Raw genomic sequence first — 20,800 nt, forward strand, 5'->3', positions numbered from 1 at the left:
CTTGCTGTACTCTCTCCAGTCACTGTTCTGTACCTTGCTGTACTCTCTCCAGTCACTTTTCTGTACCTTGCTGTACTCTCTCCAGTCGCTGTTCTGTACCTTGCTGTACTCTCTCCAGTCACTGTTCTGTACCTTGCTGTACTCTCTCCAGTCACTGTTCTGTACCTTGCTGTACTCTCTCCAGTCATGGTTCTGTACCTTGCTGTACTCTCTCCAGTCACTGTTCTGTACCCTGCTGTAGCTCTCCAGTCACTGTTCTGTACCTTGCTGTACTCTCTCCAGTCATGGTTCTGTACCTTCCTCTACTCTCTCCAGTCGCTGTTCTGTACCTTGCTGTACTCTCCCCAGTCACCGTTCTGTACCTTGCTGTACTCTCTCCAGTCACTGTTCCGTACCTTGCTGTACTCTCTCCCCTCACTGTTCTCTACCTTGCAAAACTCTCTCCAGTCGCTGTTCTGTACCTTGCTGTACTCACTCCAGTCGCTGTTCTGTACCTTGCTGTGCTCTCGTCAGTCACTGTTCTGTACCTTGCTGTACTCTCTCCAGTCACTGTTCTGTACCTTGCTGTACTCTCTCCAGTCGCTGTTTTGTACCTTGCTGTACTCTCTCCAGTCACTGTTCTGTACCTTGCTGTACTCTCTCCAGTCACTATCCTGTACCTTGCTGTACTTTCTCCAGTCACTTTTCTGTACCTTGCTGTACTCTCTCCAGTCGCTGCTCTGTACCTTGCTGTACTCTCTCCAGTCACTGTTCTGTAGCTTGCTGTACTCTCTCCAGTCACTGTTCTGTATCTTGCTGTACTCTCTCAAGTCATGGTTCTGTACCTTGCTGTACTCTCTCCAGTCACTGTTCTGTAACTTGCTGTACTCTCTCCAGTCGCTGTTCTGTACCTTGCTGTACTCTCTCCAGTCGCTGTTCTGTACCTTGCTGTACTCTCTCCAGTCACTGTTCTGTATCTTGCTGTACTCTCTCCAGTCACTGTTCTGTACCTTGCTGTACTCTCTCCAGTCGCTGTTCTGTACCTTGCTGTACTCTCTCCAGTCACTGTTCTGTATCTTGCTGTACTCTCTCCAGTCATGGTTCTGTACCTTGCTGTACTCTCTCAAGTCACTGTACTGTACCTTGCTGTACTCTCTCCAGTCATGGTTCTGTACCTTGCTGTACTCTCTCCAGTCACTGTTCTGTACCTTGCTGCCCTCTCTCCAGTCACTATTCTGTACCTTGCTGTACATTCTCCAGTCACTTTTCTGTACCTTGCTGTACTCTCTCCAATCACTGTTTTGTACCTTGCTGTACTCTCTCCAGTCACTGTTCTTTACCTTGCTGTACTCTCTCCAGTCACTGATCTGTACCTTGCTGTACTCTCTCCAGTCACTGTTCTGTACCTTGCTGAACTCCCTCCAGTCACTGTTCTGTATCTTGCTGTACTTTCTCCAGTCACTGTTCTGTACCTTGCTGTACTGTCTCCAATGACTGTTCTGTACCTTGCTGTACTCTCTCCAGTCGCTGCTCTGTACCTTGCTGTACTCTCTCCAGTCACTGTTCTGTAGCTTGCTGTACTCTCTCCAGTCACTGTTCTGTACCTTGCTGTACTCTCTCCAGTCACTGTTCTGTACCTTGCTGTACTCTCTACAGTCACTGTTCTGTATCTTGCTGTACTCTCTCCAGTCATGGTTCTGTACCTTGCTGTACTCTCTCAAGTCACTGTACTGTACTTTGCTGTACTCTCTCGAGTCATGGTTCTGTAGCTTGCTGTACTCTCTCCAGTCACTGTTCTGTGTCTTGCTGTACTCTCTCCAGTCATGGTTCTGTACCTTGCTGTACTCTCTCCAGTCACTGTTCTGTACCTTGCTGTACTCTCTCCAGTCACTGTTCTGTACCTTGCTGTACTCTCTCCAGTCGCTGTTCTGTACCTTGCTGTACTCTCTACAGTCACTGTTCTGTATCTTGCTGTACTCTCTCCAGTCACTATTCTGTACCTTGCTGTACTCTCTCCAGTCACTTTTCTGTACCTTGCTGTACTCTCTCCAGTCGCTGTTCTGTACCTTGCTGTACTCTCTCCAGTCACTGTTCTGTATCTTGCTGTACTCTCTCCAGTCACTGTTCTGTACCTTGCTGTACTCTCTCCAGTCGCTGTTCTGTACCTTGCTGTACTCTCTACAGTCACTGTTCTGTACCTTGCTGTACTCTCTCCAGTCACTATTCTGTACCTTGCTGTACTCTCTCCAGTCACTTTTCTGTACCTTGCTGTACTCTCTCCAGTCGCTGTTCTGTACCTTGCTGTACTCTCTCCAGTCACTGTTCTGTACCTTGCTGTACTCTCTCCAGTCACTGTTCTGTACCTTGCTGTACTCTCTCCAGTCATGGTTCTGTACCTTGCTGTACTCTCTCCAGTCACTGTTCTGTACCTTCCTCTACTCTCTCCAGTCGCTGTTCTGTACCTTGCTGTACTCTCCCCAGTCACCGTTCTGTACCTTGCTGTACTCTCTCCAGTCACTGTTCCGTACCTTGCTGTACTCTCTCCCCTCACTGTTCTGTACCTTGCAAAACTCTCTCCAGTCGCTGCTCTGTACCTTGCTGTACTCTCTCCAGTCACTGTTCTGTAGCTTGCTGTACTCTCTCCAGTCACTGTTCTGTACCTTGCTGTAGCTCTCCAGTCACTGTTCTGTACCTTGCTGTACTCTCTCCAATCATGGTTCTGTACCTTCCTCTACTCTCTCCAGTCGCTGTTCTGTACCTTGCTGTACTCTCCCCAGTCACCGTTCTGTACCTTGCTGTACTCTCTCCAGTCACTGTTCCGTACCTTGCTGTACTCTCTCCCCTCACTGTTCTGTACCTTGCAAAACTCTCTCCAGTCGCTGCTCTGTACCTTGCTGTACTCTCTCCAGTCACTGTTCTGTAGCTTGCTGTACTCTCTCCAGTTGCTGTTCTGTACCTTGCTGTACTCCCTCCAGTCACTGTTCTGTATCTTGCTGTACTCTCTCCAGTCATGGTTCTGTACCTTGCTGTACTCTCCCAAGTCACTGTACTGTACGTTGCTGTACTCTCTCCAGTCATGGTTCTGTACCTTGCTGTACTCTCTCCAGTCACTATTCTGTAGCTTGCTGTACTCTCTCCAGTCACTATTCTGTCGCTTGCTGCAGTCTCTCTTTAGTTAAACTTGGAAAGAAAACAATTCAGGGCTTGCTCTCTGAATTCAGCAGTTCCTCTGCACCAGTCACCCGCCTGTTCCCCTGGCACACAGAGGACCACTGCAGTGGACTTGTGTTCCTGTCACAAGGCATAGTCATTTATAAAGTAAAATTAATGACTGCATTCAGAATGTTCTGGACAATTATTACAGTGTCACATTTCAAAAGTTTTACTGATCTCTTAGGCATACCTTACTACTTCCAGTGGCAGCTTGATACCAGACAGACTGACATGCTTCAAGGATAAACAGTTGCTGAAGAACTGCTTCACTGAAGGAGGGATTTCCCGTGCTTTCCTGCAAGAGAAGACATTGCACAGACCTAAAGTCAGTACAGACTCTGTATTCAAACCTGTTTCACCAGAGAGATTGGAATAGATTTTCAACTTGCCGCCAGACAGTAACCCTGACGTTACGGATTAACCAACCATTATAGAAATCAATAGAAATGGAAACCGGGCGGTTTCTCTAATGGGCGGCTGATCTGCAATATCTCCAGACCGAGTGGCAAGTTGAAAATCTACTCCATCACGAGTTGGCCCCTGAAATAAGGGATAATTCAGTGGAAAGTTTTCAGAGAAGCATCACAGGCCTGTGGGAGGGGTTAGGTTTGTCTGTTTTCATTGATCTTTCTGTCTGCTCAGCACATCATGTCAGGACATCGCTGGGTAATTTCAGAACCTTATTCATTTCTTTCCTGCAAACCGCATTCTTAACTACAAGAGGGAGTGATTACCAACATTCTTTAAAAGTCACAATCTTGAGCAATGACTTTTTAAAAATTCGTTCATGGGATCTGGGCGTCGCTGGCAAGGCCAGCATTTATTGCCCATCCCTAATTGCCATTGAGAAGGTGGTGGTGAGCCGCCTTCTTGAACCGCTGCAGTCCGTGTGGTGAAGGTACTCCCACAGAGCTATTAGGGAGGGATTTCCAGGACTTTGACCCAGCAACGATGAAGGAACGGCGATATACTTCCAAGTCAGGATGGTGTGTGACCTGGAAGGGAACTTGGAGATGGTGGTGTTCCCATGCACCTGCTGCCCTTGTCCTTCTAGGTGGAAGCGGTCGTGGGTTTGGGAGGTGCTGCCGAAGCAGCCTTGGCGAGTTGCTCCAGTGCATCTTGTAGATGATACACACTGCAGCCACGGTACGCAGGTGGTGGAGGGAGTGAATGTTTAAGGTGGTGGATGGGGTGCCAATCAAGCAGGCTGCTTTGTCCTGTATAGTGTCGAGCTTCGAGTGTTGTTGGAGCTGCACTCATCCAGGCAAGTGGAGAGTATTCCATCACACGCCTCACTTGTGCCTTGTGGAGAGTCATTGTGGAGTCAGGAGGTGAGACCCTCGCCACAGAATACCTAGCCTCTGACCTGCTCTTGTTGCCACAGTATTTATGTGGCTGGTCCAGTTAAGTTTCTGGTCAATGGTGACCCCCCAGGATGTTGATGGTGGGGGATTCGGCGCTGGTAATGCCGTTGAATGACAAGTGGCGGTGGTTAGACTCTCGCTTGTTGGAGGCAGTCATTGCCTGGCACTTCTGTGGCGCGAATGTTACCTGCCAGCTATCAGCCCAAGCCTGAATGTCGTCCAGGTCTTGTTGCATGCGAGCATGGACTGCTTCATTATCTGAGGAGTTGCGAATGGCACTGAACAATGTGCAGCCATCAGCAAACATCTCCATTTTGTCCTGGATGGTGTCGAGCTTCTTGAGTGTTGTTGGAGCTGCACTCATCCAGGCAAGTGGAGAGTATTCCATTACACTCCTTACTTGTGCCTTGTAGATGGTGGAGGGGCTTTGGGGAGTCCTGGAGCACAATTCTTCAACACGACAGCCGGGATGTCAGGGCCCATAGCCTTTGTCCATTTCTGATGTTATGTTGGAGGGAAGGTCATTGATGAAGCAGCTGAAAATGGTTGGGCCTAGGATGCTGTCCTGAGGAACTCCTGCAGCGATGTCCTGGGGCTGTGATAATTGACCTCCAACCACCACAACCATCTTCCTTTGTGCTAGATATGACTCCAGCCAGTGGAGAGTTTTCCCTGATTCCAATTGACTTCAGTTTTACTCGGGCTCCTTGATGCCACACTCAGTCAAATGCTGCCTTGATGTCAAGGGCAGTCACTCTCACCTCACCTCTGGAATTCAGTTCCTTTGTCCATGTTTGGACCAAGGCTGTAATGAGGTCGGGAGCCGAGTGGTCCTGGCGAAGCCCAAACTGGGCAGCAGTGAGCAGGTTATTGGTGAGTAAGTGCTGCTTGATAGCACTGTCGACGGCACCTTCCATCACTTTGCTGATGATTGCGAGTAGGCTGATGAGGCGGTAATTGGCTGGATTGGATTTGTCCTGCTTTTTGTGGACAGGACATACCTGGGCAGTTTTCCACATTGTTGAATAGATGCCAGTGTTGTAGCTGTACTGGAACAGCTTGGCTAGAGGAATGGCTCGTTCTGGAGCACAAGTCTTCAGCACGATAGCCAGGATGTTGTCGGGGCCCATAGCCTTTGCTGTATCCAGTGAACTCAGCCGTTTCTTGATATCACGTGGAGTGAATCGAATCAGCTGAAGACTGGCTTCTGTGATGGTGGGGACCTCAGGAGGAGGGAGATATGGATCATCCATTCGGCGCTTGCTTAAGATTCACCCCCCTGAACCTGCCATAAGCAACTCCGTCATTTATTTTGTTAAACAGCATTTTACACCATACATGTCAATGATCTGCATCTCACACAGTCAGTCGGTGTTTCTAACTTCATGTCCTCTTGTGCCCATTGGCTCCAATTCTCTCCTCACTCACACCTGAAGATGCTGCTCCAGCTGATCGAAATTTTATTAAACACGGTGTCGTCGGGATTTTCTGATCCCATGAAACTGTTCCCACTCACTACATGCAGCTGAATTTCAATCCCCTGGAGCCGCAGCATCAAGCACCGGTGAGGGGAGGCCCAGCTCTCTTCCACAAACACACTCGAGCTACATCTGCCCATTCACTTCCACCTCCTGGGCTCTTCAGCCATCCAGCCTATACTCTAACAATTGGGATCCTGCACTAGCTGGCCTGATCCACATCCCCATCATCTCCCGATGCAGCAATACAAATGCTATAAGTAATAGAGTGTTTTGGAGAGGATCAGGATCAAGCAGGAAGACAAGAATGATGTGAAGAGTGGAGTTGAGCGCGAAGGGGTGAAGAGGGACGGTGTGAGGAAGGAGGTGAAGAGTGTCGGTGAGAGAACAGGGTGAAGAGTGTCGGTGTGAGGAAGAAGGTGAAGAGTGTCGGTGTGAGGAAGGGGTGAAGAGTGTTGGTGTGAGGAAGGAGGTGAAGAGTGTCGGTGGGAGGAAGGGGTGAAGTGTGTCGGTGTGAGGAAGGAGGTGAAGAGTGTCGGTGGGAGGAAGGGGTGAAGAGTGTCGGTGTGAGGAAGGAGGTGAAGAGTGTCGGTGTGAGGAAGGGGTGAAGAGTGTCGGTGGGAGGAAGGGGTGAAGAGTGTCGGTGTGAGGAAGGAGGTGAAGAGTGTCGGTGTGAGGAAGGGGTGAAGATTGTCGTGTCAGGAAGGAGGTGAAGAGTGTCGGTGTGAGGAAGGGGTGAAGACTGTCAGTGTGAGGAAGGGGTGGAGAGCGTTGGTGTGAGGAAGGGGTGAAGAGTTGGTGTGAGGAAGGAGGTGAAGAGTGTCGGTGTGAGGAAGGTGAAGAGTGTCGGTGTGAGGAAGGAGGTGAAGAGTGTCGGTGTGAGGAAGGGGTGAAGAGTGTCAGTGTGAGGAAGGTGAAGAGTGTCGGTGTGAGGAAGGAAGTGAAGAGTGTCAGTGTGAGGAAGGAGGTGAAGAGTGTCGGTGTGAGGAAGGAGGTAAAGAGTGTCGGTCTGAGGAAGGGGTGAAGAGTGTCGGTGTGAGGAAGGGCTGAAGAGTGTCAGTGTGAGGAAGGAAGTGAAGAATGTCGGTGTGAGGAAGGACATGAAGAGTGTCGGTGTGCGGAATGAGGTGAAGAGTGTTGGTGTGAGGAAGGAGGTGAAGAGTGTCGGTGTGAGGAAGGAGTGAAGAGTGTTGGTGTGAGGAAGGAGGTGAAGAGTGTCAGTGTGAGGAAGGAGTGAAGAGTGTCGGTGTGAGGAAGGAGGTGAAGTGTGTCGGTGTGAGGAAGGAGGTGAAGAGTGTCTGTGTGAGGAAGGAAGTGAAGAGTGTCGGTGTGAGGAAAGAAGTGAAGAGTGTCGGTGTGAGGAAGGAAGTGAAGAGTGTCAGTGTGAGGAAGGGGTGAAGAGTGTCAGTGTGAGGAAGGAGGTGAAGAGTGTCGGTGTGAGGAAGGAAGTGAAGAGTGTCGGTCTGAGGAAGGGGTGAAGAGTGTCAGTGTGAGGAAGGAGGTGAAGAGTGTCGGTGTGAGGAAGGAAGTGAAGAGTGTCGGTGTGAGGAAGGGGTGAAGAGTGACGGTGTGAGGAAGGTGAAGAGTGTCAGTGTGAGGAAGGTGAACGGTTTCAGTGTGAGGAAGGAGGTGAAGAGTGTCGGTGTGATGAAGGAGGTGAAGAGTGTCATTGTGAGGAAGCTGAAGAGTGTCGGTGTGAGGAAGGTGAAGAGTGTCGTGTGAGGAAGTAGGTGAAGAGTGTCGGTGTGAGGAAGGCGTGAAGACTGTCAGTGTGAGGAAGGGGTGAAGAGCGTTGGTGTGAGGAAGGGGTGAAGAGATGGTGTGAGGAAGGAGGTGAAGAGTGTCGGTGTGAGGAAGGTGAAAAGTGTCGGTGTGAGGAAGGAGGTGAAGAGTGTCGGTGTGAGGAAGGTGAAGAGTGTCGGTGTGAGGAAGGAAGTGAAGAGTGTCAGTGTGAGGAAGGAAGTGAAGAGTGTCGGTGTGAGGAAGGAGGTGAAGAGTGTTGGAGTGAGGAAGGAGGTGAAGAGTGTCGGTGTGAGGAAGGAGGTGAAGAGTGTCAGTGTGAGGAAGGAGTGAAGAGTGTCGGTGTGAGGAAGGAGGTGAAGTGTGTCGGTGTGAGGAAGGAGGTGAAGAGTGTCTGTGTGAGGAAGGAAGTGAAGAGTGTCGGTGTGAGGAAAGAAGTGAAGAGTGTCGGTGTGAGGAAGGAAGTGAAGAGTGTCAGTGTGAGGAAGGGGTGAAGAGTGTCAGTGTGAGGAAGGAGGTGAAGAGTGTCGGTGTGAGGAAGGAAGTGAAGAGTGTCGGTCTGAGGAAGGGGTGAAGAGTGTCAGTGTGAGGAAGGAGGTGAAGAGTGTCGGTGTGAGGAAGGAAGTGAAGAGTGTCGGTGTGAGGAAGGGGTGAAGAGTGACGGTGTGAGGAAGGTGAAGAGTGTCAGTGTGAGGAAGGTGAACGGTTTCAGTGTTAGGAAGGAGGTGAAGAGTGTCGGTGTGATGAAGGAGGTGAAGAGTGTCATTGTGAGGAAGCTGAAGAGTGTCGGTGTGAGGAAGGTGAAGAGTGTCGTGTGAGGAAGTAGGTGAAGAGTGTCAGTGTGAGGAAGGGGTGAAGACTGTCAGTGTGAGGAAGGGGTGAAGAGCGTTGGTGTGAGGAAGGGGTGAAGAGTTGGTGTGAGGAAGGAGGTGAAGAGTGTCGGTGTGAGGAAGGTGAAGAGTGTCGGTGTGAGGAAGGAGGTGAAGAGTGTCGGCGTGAGGAAGGTGAAGAGTGTCGGTGTGAGGAAGGAAGTGAAGAGTGTCAGTGTGTGGAAGGAAGTGAAGAGTGTCGGTGTGAGGAAGGAGGTGAAGAGTGTTGGTGTGAGGAAGGAGGTGAAGAGTGTCGGTGTGAGGAAGGGGTGAAGAGTGTCTGTGTGAGGAAGGGCTGAAGAGTGTCAGTGTGAGGAAGGAAGTGAAGAATGTCGGTGTGAGGAAGGACATGAAGAGGGTCGGTGTGCGGAATGAGGTGAAGAGTGTTGGTGTGAGGAAGGCGGTGAAGAGTGTCGGTGTGAGGAAGGAGTGAAGAGTGTTGGTGTGAGGAAGGAGGTGAAGAGTGTCAGTGTGAGGAAGGAGTGAAGAGTGTCGGTGTGAGGAAGGAGGTGAAGTGTGTCGGTGTGAGGAAGGAGGTGAAGAGTGTCTGTGTGAGGAAGGAAGTGAAGAGTATCGGTGTGAGGAAAGAAGTGAAGAGTGTCAGTGTGAGGAAGGAAGTGAAGAGTGTCAGTGTGAGGAAGGGGTGAAGAGTGTCAGTGTGAGGAAGGAGGTGCAGAGTGTCGGTGTGAGGAAGGAAGTGAAGAGTGTCGGTGTGAGGAAGGGGTGAAGAGTGTCAGTGTGAGGAAGGAGGTGAAGAGTGTTGGTGTGAGGAAGGAAGTGAAGAGTGTCGGTGTGAGGAAGGGGTGAAGAGTGACGGTGTGAGGAAAGTGAAAAGTGTCAGTGTGAGGAAGGTGAAGGGTGTCAGTGTGAGGAAGGAGGTGAAGAGTGTCGGTGTGACGAAGGACGTGAAGAGTGTCGGTGTGAGGAAGTAGGTGAAGAGTGTCGGTGTGAAGAAGGTGAAGATGGTCAGAGTGAGGAAGGAGGTGAAGAGTGTCGGTGTGAGGAAGGAGGTGAAGAGTGTCATTGTGAGGAAGCTGAAGAGTGTCGGTGTGAGGAAGGTGAAGAGTGTCGGTGTGAGGAAGGAGGTGAAGAGTGTCAGTGTGGGGAAGGAGGTGAAGAGTGTCAGTGTGAGGAAGGTGAAGAGTGTCGGTGTGAGGAAGGAGGTGAAGAGTGTCTGTGTGAGGAAGGTGAAGAGTGTCGGTGTGAGGAAGGAGGTGAAGAGTGTCTGTGTGGGGAAGGAGGTGAAGAGTGTCAGTGTGAGGAAGGAGGTGAAGAGTGTCTGTGTGGGGAAGGAGGTGAAGAGTGTCGGTGTGAGGAAGGAAGTGAAGAATGTCGGTGTGAGGAAGGACATGAAGAGGGTCGGCGTGCGGAATGAGGTGAAGAGTGTTGGTGTGAGGAAGGAGGTGAAGAGTGTCGGTGTGAGGAAGGAGTGAAGAGTGTTGGTGTGAGGAAGGAGGTGAAGAGTGTCAGTGTGAGGAAGGAGTGAAGAGTGTCGGTGTGAGGAAGGAGGTGAAGTGTGTCGGTGTGAGGAAGGAGGTGAAGAGTGTCGGTGTGAGGAAGGAAGAGTGTCGGTCTGAGGAAGGGGTGAAGAGTGTCAGTGTGAGGAAGGAGGTGAAGAGTGTCGGTGTGAGGAAGGAAGTGAAGAGTGTCGGTGTGAGGAAGTGGTGAAGAGTGACGGTGTGAGGAAGGTGAAGAGTGTCAGTGTGAGGAAGGTGAACGGTTTCAGTGTGAGGAAGGAGGTGAAGAGTGTCGGTGTGATGAAGGACGTGAAGAGTGTCGGTGTGAGGAAGTAGGTGAAGAGTGTCGGTGTGAGGAAGGAGGTGAAGAGTGTCATTGTGAGAAAGCTGAAGAGTGTCGGTGTGAGGAAGGTGAAGAGTGTCGTGTGAGGAAGTAGGTGAAGAGTGTCGGTGTGAGGAAGGGGTGAAGACTGTCAGTGTGAGGAAGGGGTGAAGAGCGTTGGTGTGAGGAAGGGGTGAAGAGTTGGTGTGAGGAAGGAGGTGAAGAGTGTCGGTGTGAGGAAGGTGAAGAGTGTCGGTGTGAGGAAGGAGTGAAGAGTGTCGGTGTGAGGAAGGGATGAAGAGTGTTGGTGTGAGGAAGCTGAAGAGTGTCGGTGTGAGGAAGGAAGTGAAGAGTGTCAGTGTGAGGAAGGAAGTGAAGAGTGTCGGTGTGAGGAAGGAGGTGAAGAGTGCTCGTGTGAGGAATGAGGTGAAGAGTGTCGGTGTGAGGAAGGGGTGAAGAGTGTCGGTGTGAGGAAGGGCTGAAGAGTGTCAGTGTGAGGAAGGAAGTGAAGAATGTCGGTGTGAGGAAGGACATGAAGAGGGTCGGTGTGCGGAATGAGGTGAAGAGTGTTGGTGTGAGGAAGGAGGTGAAGAGTGTCAGTGTGAGGAAGGAGTGAAGAGTGTCGGTGTGAGGAAGGAGGTGAAGTGTGTCGGTGTGAGGAAGGAGGTGAAGAGTGTCTGTGTGAGGAAGGAAGTGAAGAGTATCGGTGTGAGGAAAGAAGTGAAGAGTGTCGGTGTGAGGAAGGAAGTGAAGAGTGTCAGTGTGAGGAAGGGGTGAAGAGTGTCAGTGTGAGGAAGGAGGTGCAGAGTGTCGGTGTGAGGAAGGAAGTGAAGAGTGTCGGTGTGAGGAAGGGGTGAAGAGTGTCAGTGTGAGGAAGGAGGTGAAGAGTGTTGGTGTGAGGAAGGAAGTGAAGAGTGTCGGTGTGAGGAAGGGGTGAAGAGTGACGGTGTGAGGAAAGTGAAAAGTGTCAGTGTGAGGAAGGTGAAGGGTGTCAGTGTGAGGAAGGAGGTGAAGAGTGTCGGTGTGACGAAGGACATGAAGAGTGTCGGTGTGAGGAAGGAGGTGAAGAGTGTCATTGTGAGGAAGCTGAAGAGTGTCGGTGTGAGGAAGGTGAAGATGGTCGGAGTGAGGAAGGAGGTGAAGAGTGTCGGTGTGAGGAAAGAGGTGAAGAGTGTCATTGTGAGGAAGCTGAAGAGTGTCGGTGTGAGGAAGGTGAAGAGTGTCGGTGTGAGGAAGGAGGTGAAGAGTGTCTGTGTGGGGAAGGAGGTGAAGAGTGTCGGTGTGAGGAAGTAGGTGAAGAGCGTCGGTGTGAGGAAGGTGAAGAGTGTCGGTGTGAGGAAGGAGGTGAAGAGTGTCTGTGTGGGGAAGGAGGTGAAGAGTGTCGGTGTGAGGAAGTAGGTGAAGAGCATCGGTGTGAGGAAGGTGAAGAGTTTCGGTGTGAGGAAGGGGTGAAGAATGTCGGTGTGAGGAAGGAGGTGAAGAGTGTAAGTGTGAGGAAGGGGTGAAGAGTTGGCATTAGGAAGGGATGAAGAGTGTCGGTGTGAGGAAGGAAGAATTATGTCGGTGTGATGAAGGGGTGAAGAGTGTCAGTGCGAGGAATCAGCTGAAGAGTGTCGGAGTGAGGAAGAGGTGAAGAGTGTCGGTGTGAGGAAGGGGTGAAGCATGTCAGTGTGAGGATGGAGGTGAAGAGTGTTGGTGTGAGGAAGGAGTGAAGAGTGTCGGTGGCAGGAAGGAGGTGAAGAGTGTTGGTGTGAGGAAGGAGGTGCAGAGTGTCAGTGTGAGGATGGAGGTGAAGAGTGTCGCTGTGAGGAAGGAGGTGAAGAGTGTCAGTGTGAGGGAGGAGGTGAAGAGTGTCGGTGTGAAGAAGGAGGTGAAGCGTGTCGGTGTGAGGATAGAGGTGAAGAGTGTCTGTGTGAGGAAGGAGGTGAAGAGTGTTGGTGTGAGGAAGGAGGTGCAGAGTGTCGGTGTGAGGATGGAGGTGAAGAGTGTCGCTGTGCGGAAGGAGGTGAAGAGAGTCGGTGTGAGGAAGGAGGTTAAAAATGTTGGTGTGAGGAAGGAGGTGAAGAGAGTCGGTGTGAGGAAGGAGTGAAGGGTGTCGGTGTGAGGAAGGAGGTGAAGATTGTCGGTGTGAGGAATGTGAAGAGTGTCGGTGTGAGGAATTTGAAGAGTGTCGGTGTGAGGAAAGTGAAGAGTGTCGTGTGAGGAAGTTGCAGAGTGTCGGTGTGAGGAAGGTGAAGAGTGTCGGTGTGAGGAAGTGGTGAAGAGTGTCAGTGTGAGGAAGGAGGTGAAGAGTTTCGGTGTGAGGAAGGGGGTGGTGTGTCGGTGTGAGGAAGGAGGTGAAGAATGTCGGTGTGAGGAAGGGGTGAAGAGTGTCAGTGTGAGGAAGGTGAAGGGTGTCAGTGTGAGGAAGGCGGTGAAGAGTGTCAGTGTGAGGAAGGAGGTGAGGAGTGTCAGTGAGGGGAAGGAGATGAAGAGTGTCGGTGTGAGGAAGGAAGTGAAGAGTGTCGGAGTGAGGAAGGGCTGAAGAGTGTCAGTGTGAGGAAGGAGGTGAAGAGTGTCAGTGTGAGGGAGGAGGTGAAGAGTGTCGATGTGAGGAAGGAGGTGAAGAGTGTCGGTGTGAGGAAGCGGTGAACAGAGTCGGTGTGAGGAAGGAGGTGAAGAGTGTCTGTGTGGGGAAGGAGGTGAAGAGTGTCGGTGTGAGGAAGTAGGTGAAGAGTGTCAGTGTGAGGAAGGAGTGAAGAGTGTCGGTGTGAGGAAGGAGGTGAAGTGTGTCGGTGTGAGGAAGGAGGTGAAGAGTGTCTGTGTGAGGAAGGAAGTGAAGAGGGTCGGTGTGAGGAAGGAGGGAAGAGTGTTGGTGTCAGGAAGTGGTGAAGATTGTCAGTGTGAGGAAGGAGGTGGAGAGTGTCGGTGTGAGGGAGGTGAAGAGTGTCTGTGTGAGGAAGGAAGTGAAGAGTATCGGTGTGAGGAAAGAAGTGAAGAGTGTCGGTGTGAGGAAGGAAGTGAAGAGTGTCAGTGTGAGGAAGGGGTGAAGAGTGTCAGTGTGAGGAAGGAGGTGCAGAGTGTCGGTGTGAGGAAGGAAGTGAAGAGTGTCGGTGTGAGGAAGGGGTGAAGAGTGTCAGTGTGAGGAAGGAGGTGAAGAGTGTTGGTGTGAGGAAGGAAGTGAAGAGTGTCGGTGTGAGGAAGGGGTGAAGAGTGACGGTGTGAGGAAGGTGAAGAGTGTCAGTGTGAGGAAGGTGAAGGGTGTCAGTGTGAGGAACGAGGTGAAGAGTGTCGGTGTGACAAAGGACATGAAGAGTGTCGGTGTGAGGAAGGAGGTGAAGAGTGTCAGTGTGAGGGAGGAGGTGAAGAGTGTCGCTGTGAGGAAGGAGGTGAAGAGTGTCGTTGTGAGGAAGCGGTGAACAGAGTCGGTGTGAGGAAGGAGGTGAAAAGTGTTTGCGTGGGGAAGGAGGTGAAGAGTGTCGGTGTGAGGAAGGAGCGAAGAGCGTTGGTTTGAGGAAGGAGGTGAAGTGTGTCGGTGTGAGGAAGGAGGTGAAGAGTGTCTGTGTGAGGAAGGAAGTGAAGAGTGTCGGTGTGAGGAAAGAAGTGAAGAGTGTCAGTGTGAGGAAGGGGTGAAGAGTGTCAGTGTGAGCAAGGAGGTGAAGAGTGTCGGTGTGAGGAACAAAGTGAAGAGTGTCGGTGTGAGGAAGGGGTGAAGAGTGTCATTGTGAGGAAGCTGAAGAGTGTCGGTGTGAGGAAGGTGAAGAGTGTCGTGTGAGGAAGTAGGTGGAGAGTGTCGGTGTGAGGGAGGTGAAGAGTGTCGGTGTGAGGAAGGAGTGAAGGGTGTCGGTGTGAGGAAGGGGTGAAGAATGTCGGAGTGAGGAAGGAGGTGAAGATTGTCGGTGTGAGGAATGTGAAGAGTGTCAGTTTGAGGAAGTTGAAGAGTGTCGGTGTGAGGAATGTGAAGAGTGTCGTGTGAGGAAGTTGCAGAGTGTCGGTGTGAGGAAGGTGAAGAGTGTCAGTGTGAGGAAGTGGTGAAGAGTGTCAGTGTGAGGAAGGAGGTGAAGAGTTTCGGTGTGAGGAAGGGGGTGGTGTGTCGGTGTGAGGAAGGAGGTGAAGAATGTCGGTGTGAGGAAGGGTTGAAGAGTGTCGGTGTGAGGAAGGTGAAGGGTGTCAGTGTGAGGAAGTAGGTGAAGAGTGTCGGTGTGAGGAAGGAGGTGAAGAGTGTCGGTGTGAGGAAGGCGGTGAAGAGTGTCGGTGTGAGGAAGGAGGTGAGGAGTGTCAGTGAGGGGAAGGAGATGAAGAGTGTCGGTGTGAGGAAGGAAGTGAAGAGTGTCGGAGTGAGGAAGGGGTGAAGAGTGTCAGTGTGAGGAAGGAGGTGAAGAGTGTCAGTGTGAGGGAGGAGGTGAAGAGTGTCGATGTGAGGAAGGAGGTGAAGAGTGTCGGTGTGAGGAAGCGGTGAACAGAGTCGGTGTGAGGAAGGAGGTGAAGAGTGTCTGTGTGGGGAAGGAGGTGAAGAGTGTCGGTGTGAGGAAGTAGGTGAAGAGTGTCAGTGTGAGGAAGGAGTGAAGAGTGTTGGTGTGAGGAAGGAGGTGAAGTGTGTCGATGTGAGGAAGGAGGTGAAGAGTGTCTGTGTGAGGAAGGAAGTGAAGAGGGTCGGTGTGAGGAAAGAAGTGAAGAGTGTCGGTGTGAGGAAGGGGTGAAGAGTGTCAGTGTGAGGAAGGAGGTGAAGAGTGCCGGTGTGAGGAAGGAAGTGAAGAGTGTCAGTGTGAGGAAGGGGTGAAGAGTGTCAGTGTGAGGAAGGAGGTGAAGAGTGTCGGTGTGAGGAAGGAAGTGAAGAGTGTCAGTGTGAGGAAGGGGTGATGAGTGTCAGTGTGAGGAAGGTGAACGGTTTCAGTGTGAGGAAGGAGGTGAAGAGTGTCGGTGTGATGAAGGACGTGAAGAGTGTCGGTGTGAAGAAGGTGAAGATGGTCGGAGTGAGGAAGGAGGTGAAGAGTGTCGGTGTGAGGAAGGAGGTGAAGAGTGTCATTGAGTGGAAGCTGAAGAGTGTCGGTGTGAGGAAGGTGAAGAGTGTCGTGTGAGGAATTAGGTGAAGAGTGTCGGTGTGAGGAAGGGGTGAAGACTGTCAGTGTGAGGAAGGGGTGAAGAGTTGGTGTGAGGAAGGAGGTGAAGAGTGTCGGTGTGAGGAAGGTGAAGAGTGTCGGTGTGAGGAAGGAGGTGAAGAGTGACGGTGTGAGGAAGGTGAAGAGTGTCAGTGTGAGGAAGGTGAACGGTTTCAGTGTTAGGAAGGAGGTGAAGAGTGTCGGTGTGATGAAGGAGGTGAAGAGTGTCATTGTGAGGAAGCTGAAGAGTGTCGGTGTGAGGAAGGTGAAGAGTGTCGTGTGAGGAAGTAGGTGAAGAGTGTCAGTGTGAGGAAGGGGTGAAGACTGTCAGTGTGAGGAAGGGGTGAAGAGCGTTGGTGTGAGGAAGGGGTGAAGAGTTGGTGTGAGGAAGGAGGTGAAGAGTGTCGGTGTGAGGAAGGTGAAGAGTGTCGGTGTGAGGAAGGAGGTGAAGAGTGTCGGCGTGAGGAAGGTGAAGAGTGTCGGTGTGAGGAAGGAAGTGAAGAGTGTCAGTGTGTGGAAGGAAGTGAAGAGTGTCGGTGTGAGGAAGGAGGTGAAGAGTGTTGGTGTGAGGAAGGAGGTGAAGAGTGTCGGTGTGAGGAAGGGGTGAAGAGTGTCTGTGTGAGGAAGGGCTGAAGAGTGTCAGTGTGAGGAAGGAAGTGAAGAATGTCGGTGTGAGGAAGGACATGAAGAGGGTCGGTGTGCGGAATGAGGTGAAGAGTGTTGGTGTGAGGAAGGCGGTGAAGAGTGTCGGTGTGAGGAAGGAGTGAAGAGTGTTGGTGTGAGGAAGGAGGTGAAGAGTGTCAGTGTGAGGAAGGAGTGAAGAGTGTCGGTGTGAGGAAGGAGGTGAAGTGTGTCGGTGTGAGGAAGGAGGTGAAGAGTGTCTGTGTGAGGAAGGAAGTGAAGAGTATCGGTGTGAGGAAAGAAGTGAAGAGTGTCAGTGTGAGGAAGGAAGTGAAGAGTGTCAGTGTGAGGAAGGGGTGAAGAGTGTCAGTGTGAGGAAGGAGGTGCAGAGTGTCGGTGTGAGGAAGGAAGTGAAGAGTGTCGGTGTGAGGAAGGGGTGAAGAGTGTCAGTGTGAGGAAGGAGGTGAAGAGTGTTGGTGTGAGGAAGGAAGTGAAGAGTGTCGGTGTGAGGAAGGGGTGAAGAGTGACGGTGTGAGGAAAGTGAAAAGTGTCAGTGTGAGGAAGGTGAAGGGTGTCAGTGTGAGGAAGGAGGTGAAGAGTGTCGGTGTGACGAAGGACGTGAAGAGTGTCGGTGTGAGGAAGTAGGTGAAGAGTGTCGGTGTGAAGAAGGTGAAGATGGTCAGAGTGAGGAAGGAGGTGAAGAGTGTCGGTGTGAGGAAGGAGGTGAAGAGTGTCATTGTGAGGAAGCTGAAGAGTGTCGGTGTGAGGAAGGTGAAGAGTGTCGGTGTGAGGAAGGAGGTGAAGAGTGTCAGTGTGGGGAAGGAGGTGAAGAGTGTCAGTGTGAGGAAGGTGAAGAGTGTCGGTGTGAGGAAGGAGGTGAAGAGTGTCTGTGTGAGGAAGGTGAAGAGTGTCGGTGTGAGGAAGGAGGTGAAGAGTGTCTGTGTGGGGAAGGAGGTGAAGAGTGTCAGTGTGAGGAAGGAGGTGAAGAGTGTCTGTGTGGGGAAGGAGGTGAAGAGTGTCGGTGTGAGGAAGGAAGTGAAGAATGTCGGTGTGAGGAAGGACATGAAGAGGGTCGGCGTGCGGAATGAGGTGAAGAGTGTTGGTGTGAGGAAGGAGGTGAAGAGTGTCGGTGTGAGGAAGGAGTGAAGAGTGTTGGTGTGAGGAAGGAGGTGAAGAGTGTCAGTGTGAGGAAGGAGTGAAGAGTGTCGGTGTGAGGAAGGAGGTGAAGTGTGTCGGTGTGAGGAAGGAGGTGAAGAGTGTCGGTGTGAGGAAGGAAGAGTGTCGGTCTGAGGAAGGGGTGAAGAGTGTCAGTGTGAGGAAGGAGGTGAAGAGTGTCGGTGTGAGGAAGGAAGTGAAGAGTGTCGGTGTGAGGAAGTGGTGAAGAGTGACGGTGTGAGGAAGGTGAAGAGTGTCAGTGTGAGGAAGGTGAACGGTTTCAGTGTGAGGAAGGAGGTGAAGAGTGTCGGTGTGATGAAGGACGTGAAGAGTGTCGGTGTGAGGAAGTAGGTGAAGAGTGTCGGTGTGAGGAAGGAGGTGAAGAGTGTCATTGTGAGAAAGCTGAAGAGTGTCGGTGTGAGGAAGGTGAAGAGTGTCGTGTGAGGAAGTAGGTGAAGAGTGTCGGTGTGAGGAAGGGGTGAAGACTGTCAGTGTGAGGAAGGGGTGAAGAGCGTTGGTGTGAGGAAGGGGTGAAGAGTTGGTGTGAGGAAGGAGGTGAAGAGTGTCGGTGTGAGGAAGGTGAAGAGTGTCGGTGTGAGGAAGGAGTGAAGAGTGTCGGTGTGAGGAAGGGATGAAGAGTGTTGGTGTGAGGAAGCTGAAGAGTGTCGGTGTGAGGAAGGAAGTGAAGAGTGTCAGTGTGAGGAAGGAAGTGAAGAGTGTCGGTGTGAGGAAGGAGGTGAAGAGTGCTCGTGTGAGGAATGAGGTGAAGAGTGTCGGTGTGAGGAAGGGGTGAAGAGTGTCGGTGTGAGGAAGGGCTGAAGAGTGTCAGTGTGAGGAAGGAAGTGAAGAATGTCGGTGTGAGGAAGGACATGAAGAGGGTCGGTGTGCGGAATGAGGTGAAGAGTGTTGGTGTGAGGAAGGAGGTGAAGAGTGTCAGTGTGAGGAAGGAGTGAAGAGTGTCGGTGTGAGGAAGGAGGTGAAGTGTGTCGGTGTGAGGAAGGAGGTGAAGAGTGTCTGTGTGAGGAAGGAAGTGAAGAGTATCGGTGTGAGGAAAGAAGTGAAGAGTGTCGGTGTGAGGAAGGAAGTGAAGAGTGTCAGTGTGAGGAAGGGGTGAAGAGTGTCAGTGTGAGGAAGGAGGTGCAGAGTGTCGGTGTGAGGAAGGAAGTGAAGAGTGTCGGTGTGAGGAAGGGGTGAAGAGTGTCAGTGTGAGGAAGGAGGTGAAGAGTGTTGGTGTGAGGAAGGAAGTGAAGAGTGTCGGTGTGAGGAAGGGGTGAAGAGTGACGGTGTGAGGAAAGTGAAAAGTGTCAGTGTGAGGAAGGTGAAGGGTGTCAGTGTGAGGAAGGAGGTGAAGAGTGTCGGTGTGACGAAGGACATGAAGAGTGTCGGTGTGAGGAAGGAGGTGAAGAGTGTCATTGTGAGGAAGCTGAAGAGTGTCGGTGTGAGGAAGGTGAAGATGGTCGGAGTGAGGAAGGAGGTGAAGAGTGTCGGTGTGAGGAAAGAGGTGAAGAGTGTCATTGTGAGGAAGCTGAAGAGTGTCGGTGTGAGGAAGGTGAAGAGTGTCGGTGTGAGGAAGGAGGTGAAGAGTGTCTGTGTGGGGAAGGAGGTGAAGAGTGTCGGTGTGAGGAAGTAGGTGAAGAGCGTCGGTGTGAGGAAGGTGAAGAGTGTCGGTGTGAGGAAGGAGGTGAAGAGTGTCTGTGTGGGGAAGGAGGTGAAGAGTGTCGGTGTGAGGAAGTAGGTGAAGAGCATCGGTGTGAGGAAGGTGAAGAGTTTCGGTGTGAGGAAGGGGTGAAGAATGTCGGTGTGAGGAAGGAGGTGAAGAGTGTAAGTGTGAGGAAGGGGTGAAGAGTTGGCATTAGGAAGGGATGAAGAGTGTCGGTGTGAGGAAGGAAGAATTATGTCGGTGTGATGAAGGGGTGAAGAGTGTCAGTGCGAGGAATCAGCTGAAGAGTGTCGGAGTGAGGAAGAGGTGAAGAGTGTCGGTGTGAGGAAGGGGTGAAGCATGTCAGTGTGAGGATGGAGGTGAAGAGTGTTGGTGTGAGGAAGGAGTGAAGAGTGTCGGTGGCAGGAAGGAGGTGAAGAGTGTTGGTGTGAGGAAGGAGGTGCAGAGTGTCAGTGTGAGGATGGAGGTGAAGAGTGTCGCTGTGAGGAAGGAGGTGAAGAGTGTCAGTGTGAGGGAGGAGGTGAAGAGTGTCGGTGTGAAGAAGGAGGTGAAGCGTGTCGGTGTGAGGATAGAGGTGAAGAGTGTCTGTGTGAGGAAGGAGGTGAAGAGTGTTGGTGTGAGGAAGGAGGTGCAGAGTGTCGGTGTGAGGATGGAGGTGAAGAGTGTCGCTGTGCGGAAGGAGGTGAAGAGAGTCGGTGTGAGGAAGGAGGTTAAAAATGTTGGTGTGAGGAAGGAGGTGAAGAGAGTCGGTGTGAGGAAGGAGTGAAGGGTGTCGGTGTGAGGAAGGAGGTGAAGATTGTCGGTGTGAGGAATGTGAAGAGTGTCGGTGTGAGGAATTTGAAGAGTGTCGGTGTGAGGAAAGTGAAGAGTGTCGTGTGAGGAAGTTGCAGAGTGTCGGTGTGAGGAAGGTGAAGAGTGTCGGTGTGAGGAAGTGGTGAAGAGTGTCAGTGTGAGGAAGGAGGTGAAGAGTTTCGGTGTGAGGAAGGGGGTGGTGTGTCGGTGTGAGGAAGGAGGTGAAGAATGTCGGTGTGAGGAAGGGGTGAAGAGTGTCAGTGTGAGGAAGGTGAAGGGTGTCAGTGTGAGGAAGGCGGTGAAGAGTGTCAGTGTGAGGAAGGAGGTGAGGAGTGTCAGTGAGGGGAAGGAGATGAAGAGTGTCGGTGTGAGGAAGGAAGTGAAGAGTGTCGGAGTGAGGAAGGGCTGAAGAGTGTCAGTGTGAGGAAGGAGGTGAAGAGTGTCAGTGTGAGGGAGGAGGTGAAGAGTGTCGATGTGAGGAAGGAGGTGAAGAGTGTCGGTGTGAGGAAGCGGTGAACAGAGTCGGTGTGAGGAAGGAGGTGAAGAGTGTCTGTGTGGGGAAGGAGGTGAAGAGTGTCGGTGTGAGGAAGTAGGTGAAGAGTGTCAGTGTGAGGAAGGAGTGAAGAGTGTCGGTGTGAGGAAGGAGGTGAAGTGTGTCGGTGTGAGGAAGGAGGTGAAGAGTGTCTGTGTGAGGAAGGAAGTGAAGAGGGTCGGTGTGAGGAAGGAGGGAAGAGTGTTGGTGTCAGGAAGTGGTGAAGATTGTCAGTGTGAGGAAGGAGGTGGAGAGTGTCGGTGTGAGGGAGGTGAAGAGTGTCTGTGTGAGGAAGGAAGTGAAGAGTATCGGTGTGAGGAAAGAAGTGAAGAGTGTCGGTGTGAGGAAGGAAGTGAAGAGTGTCAGTGTGAGGAAGGGGTGAAGAGTGTCAGTGTGAGGAAGGAGGTGCAGAGTGTCGGTGTGAGGAAGGAAGTGAAGAGTGTCGGTGTGAGGAAGGGGTGAAGAGTGTCAGTGTGAGGAAGGAGGTGAAGAGTGTTGGTGTGAGGAAGGAAGTGAAGAGTGTCGGTGTGAGGAAGGGGT

The 20,800-nt window shown here is 51.8% G+C and overlaps 1 protein-coding gene across 5 annotated transcripts in view; it reads right to left on the minus strand.

Annotated features, from left to right (window-relative positions):
- carmil2 (capping protein regulator and myosin 1 linker 2) overlaps positions 1-20,800 on the minus strand; it is a 314,585-nt gene that overhangs the window by 98,359 nt on the left and 195,426 nt on the right. For all 5 annotated transcript variants that reach the window (XM_085991327.1, XM_085991326.1, XM_085991329.1 and 2 more), the window contains one exon: positions 3,383-3,487. In XM_085991327.1, the coding sequence (XP_085847453.1) occupies positions 3,383-3,487 (105 nt within the window). The remainder of the gene's footprint in view (positions 1-3,382; positions 3,488-20,800) is intronic.

The sequence above is a fragment of the Somniosus microcephalus genome, chromosome 6 (genome assembly GCF_052327205.1).
Source record: "Somniosus microcephalus isolate GS21.2 chromosome 6, FLI_Smic_1.0, whole genome shotgun sequence".
Lineage (NCBI taxonomy): Eukaryota > Metazoa > Chordata > Chondrichthyes > Squaliformes > Somniosidae > Somniosus > Somniosus microcephalus.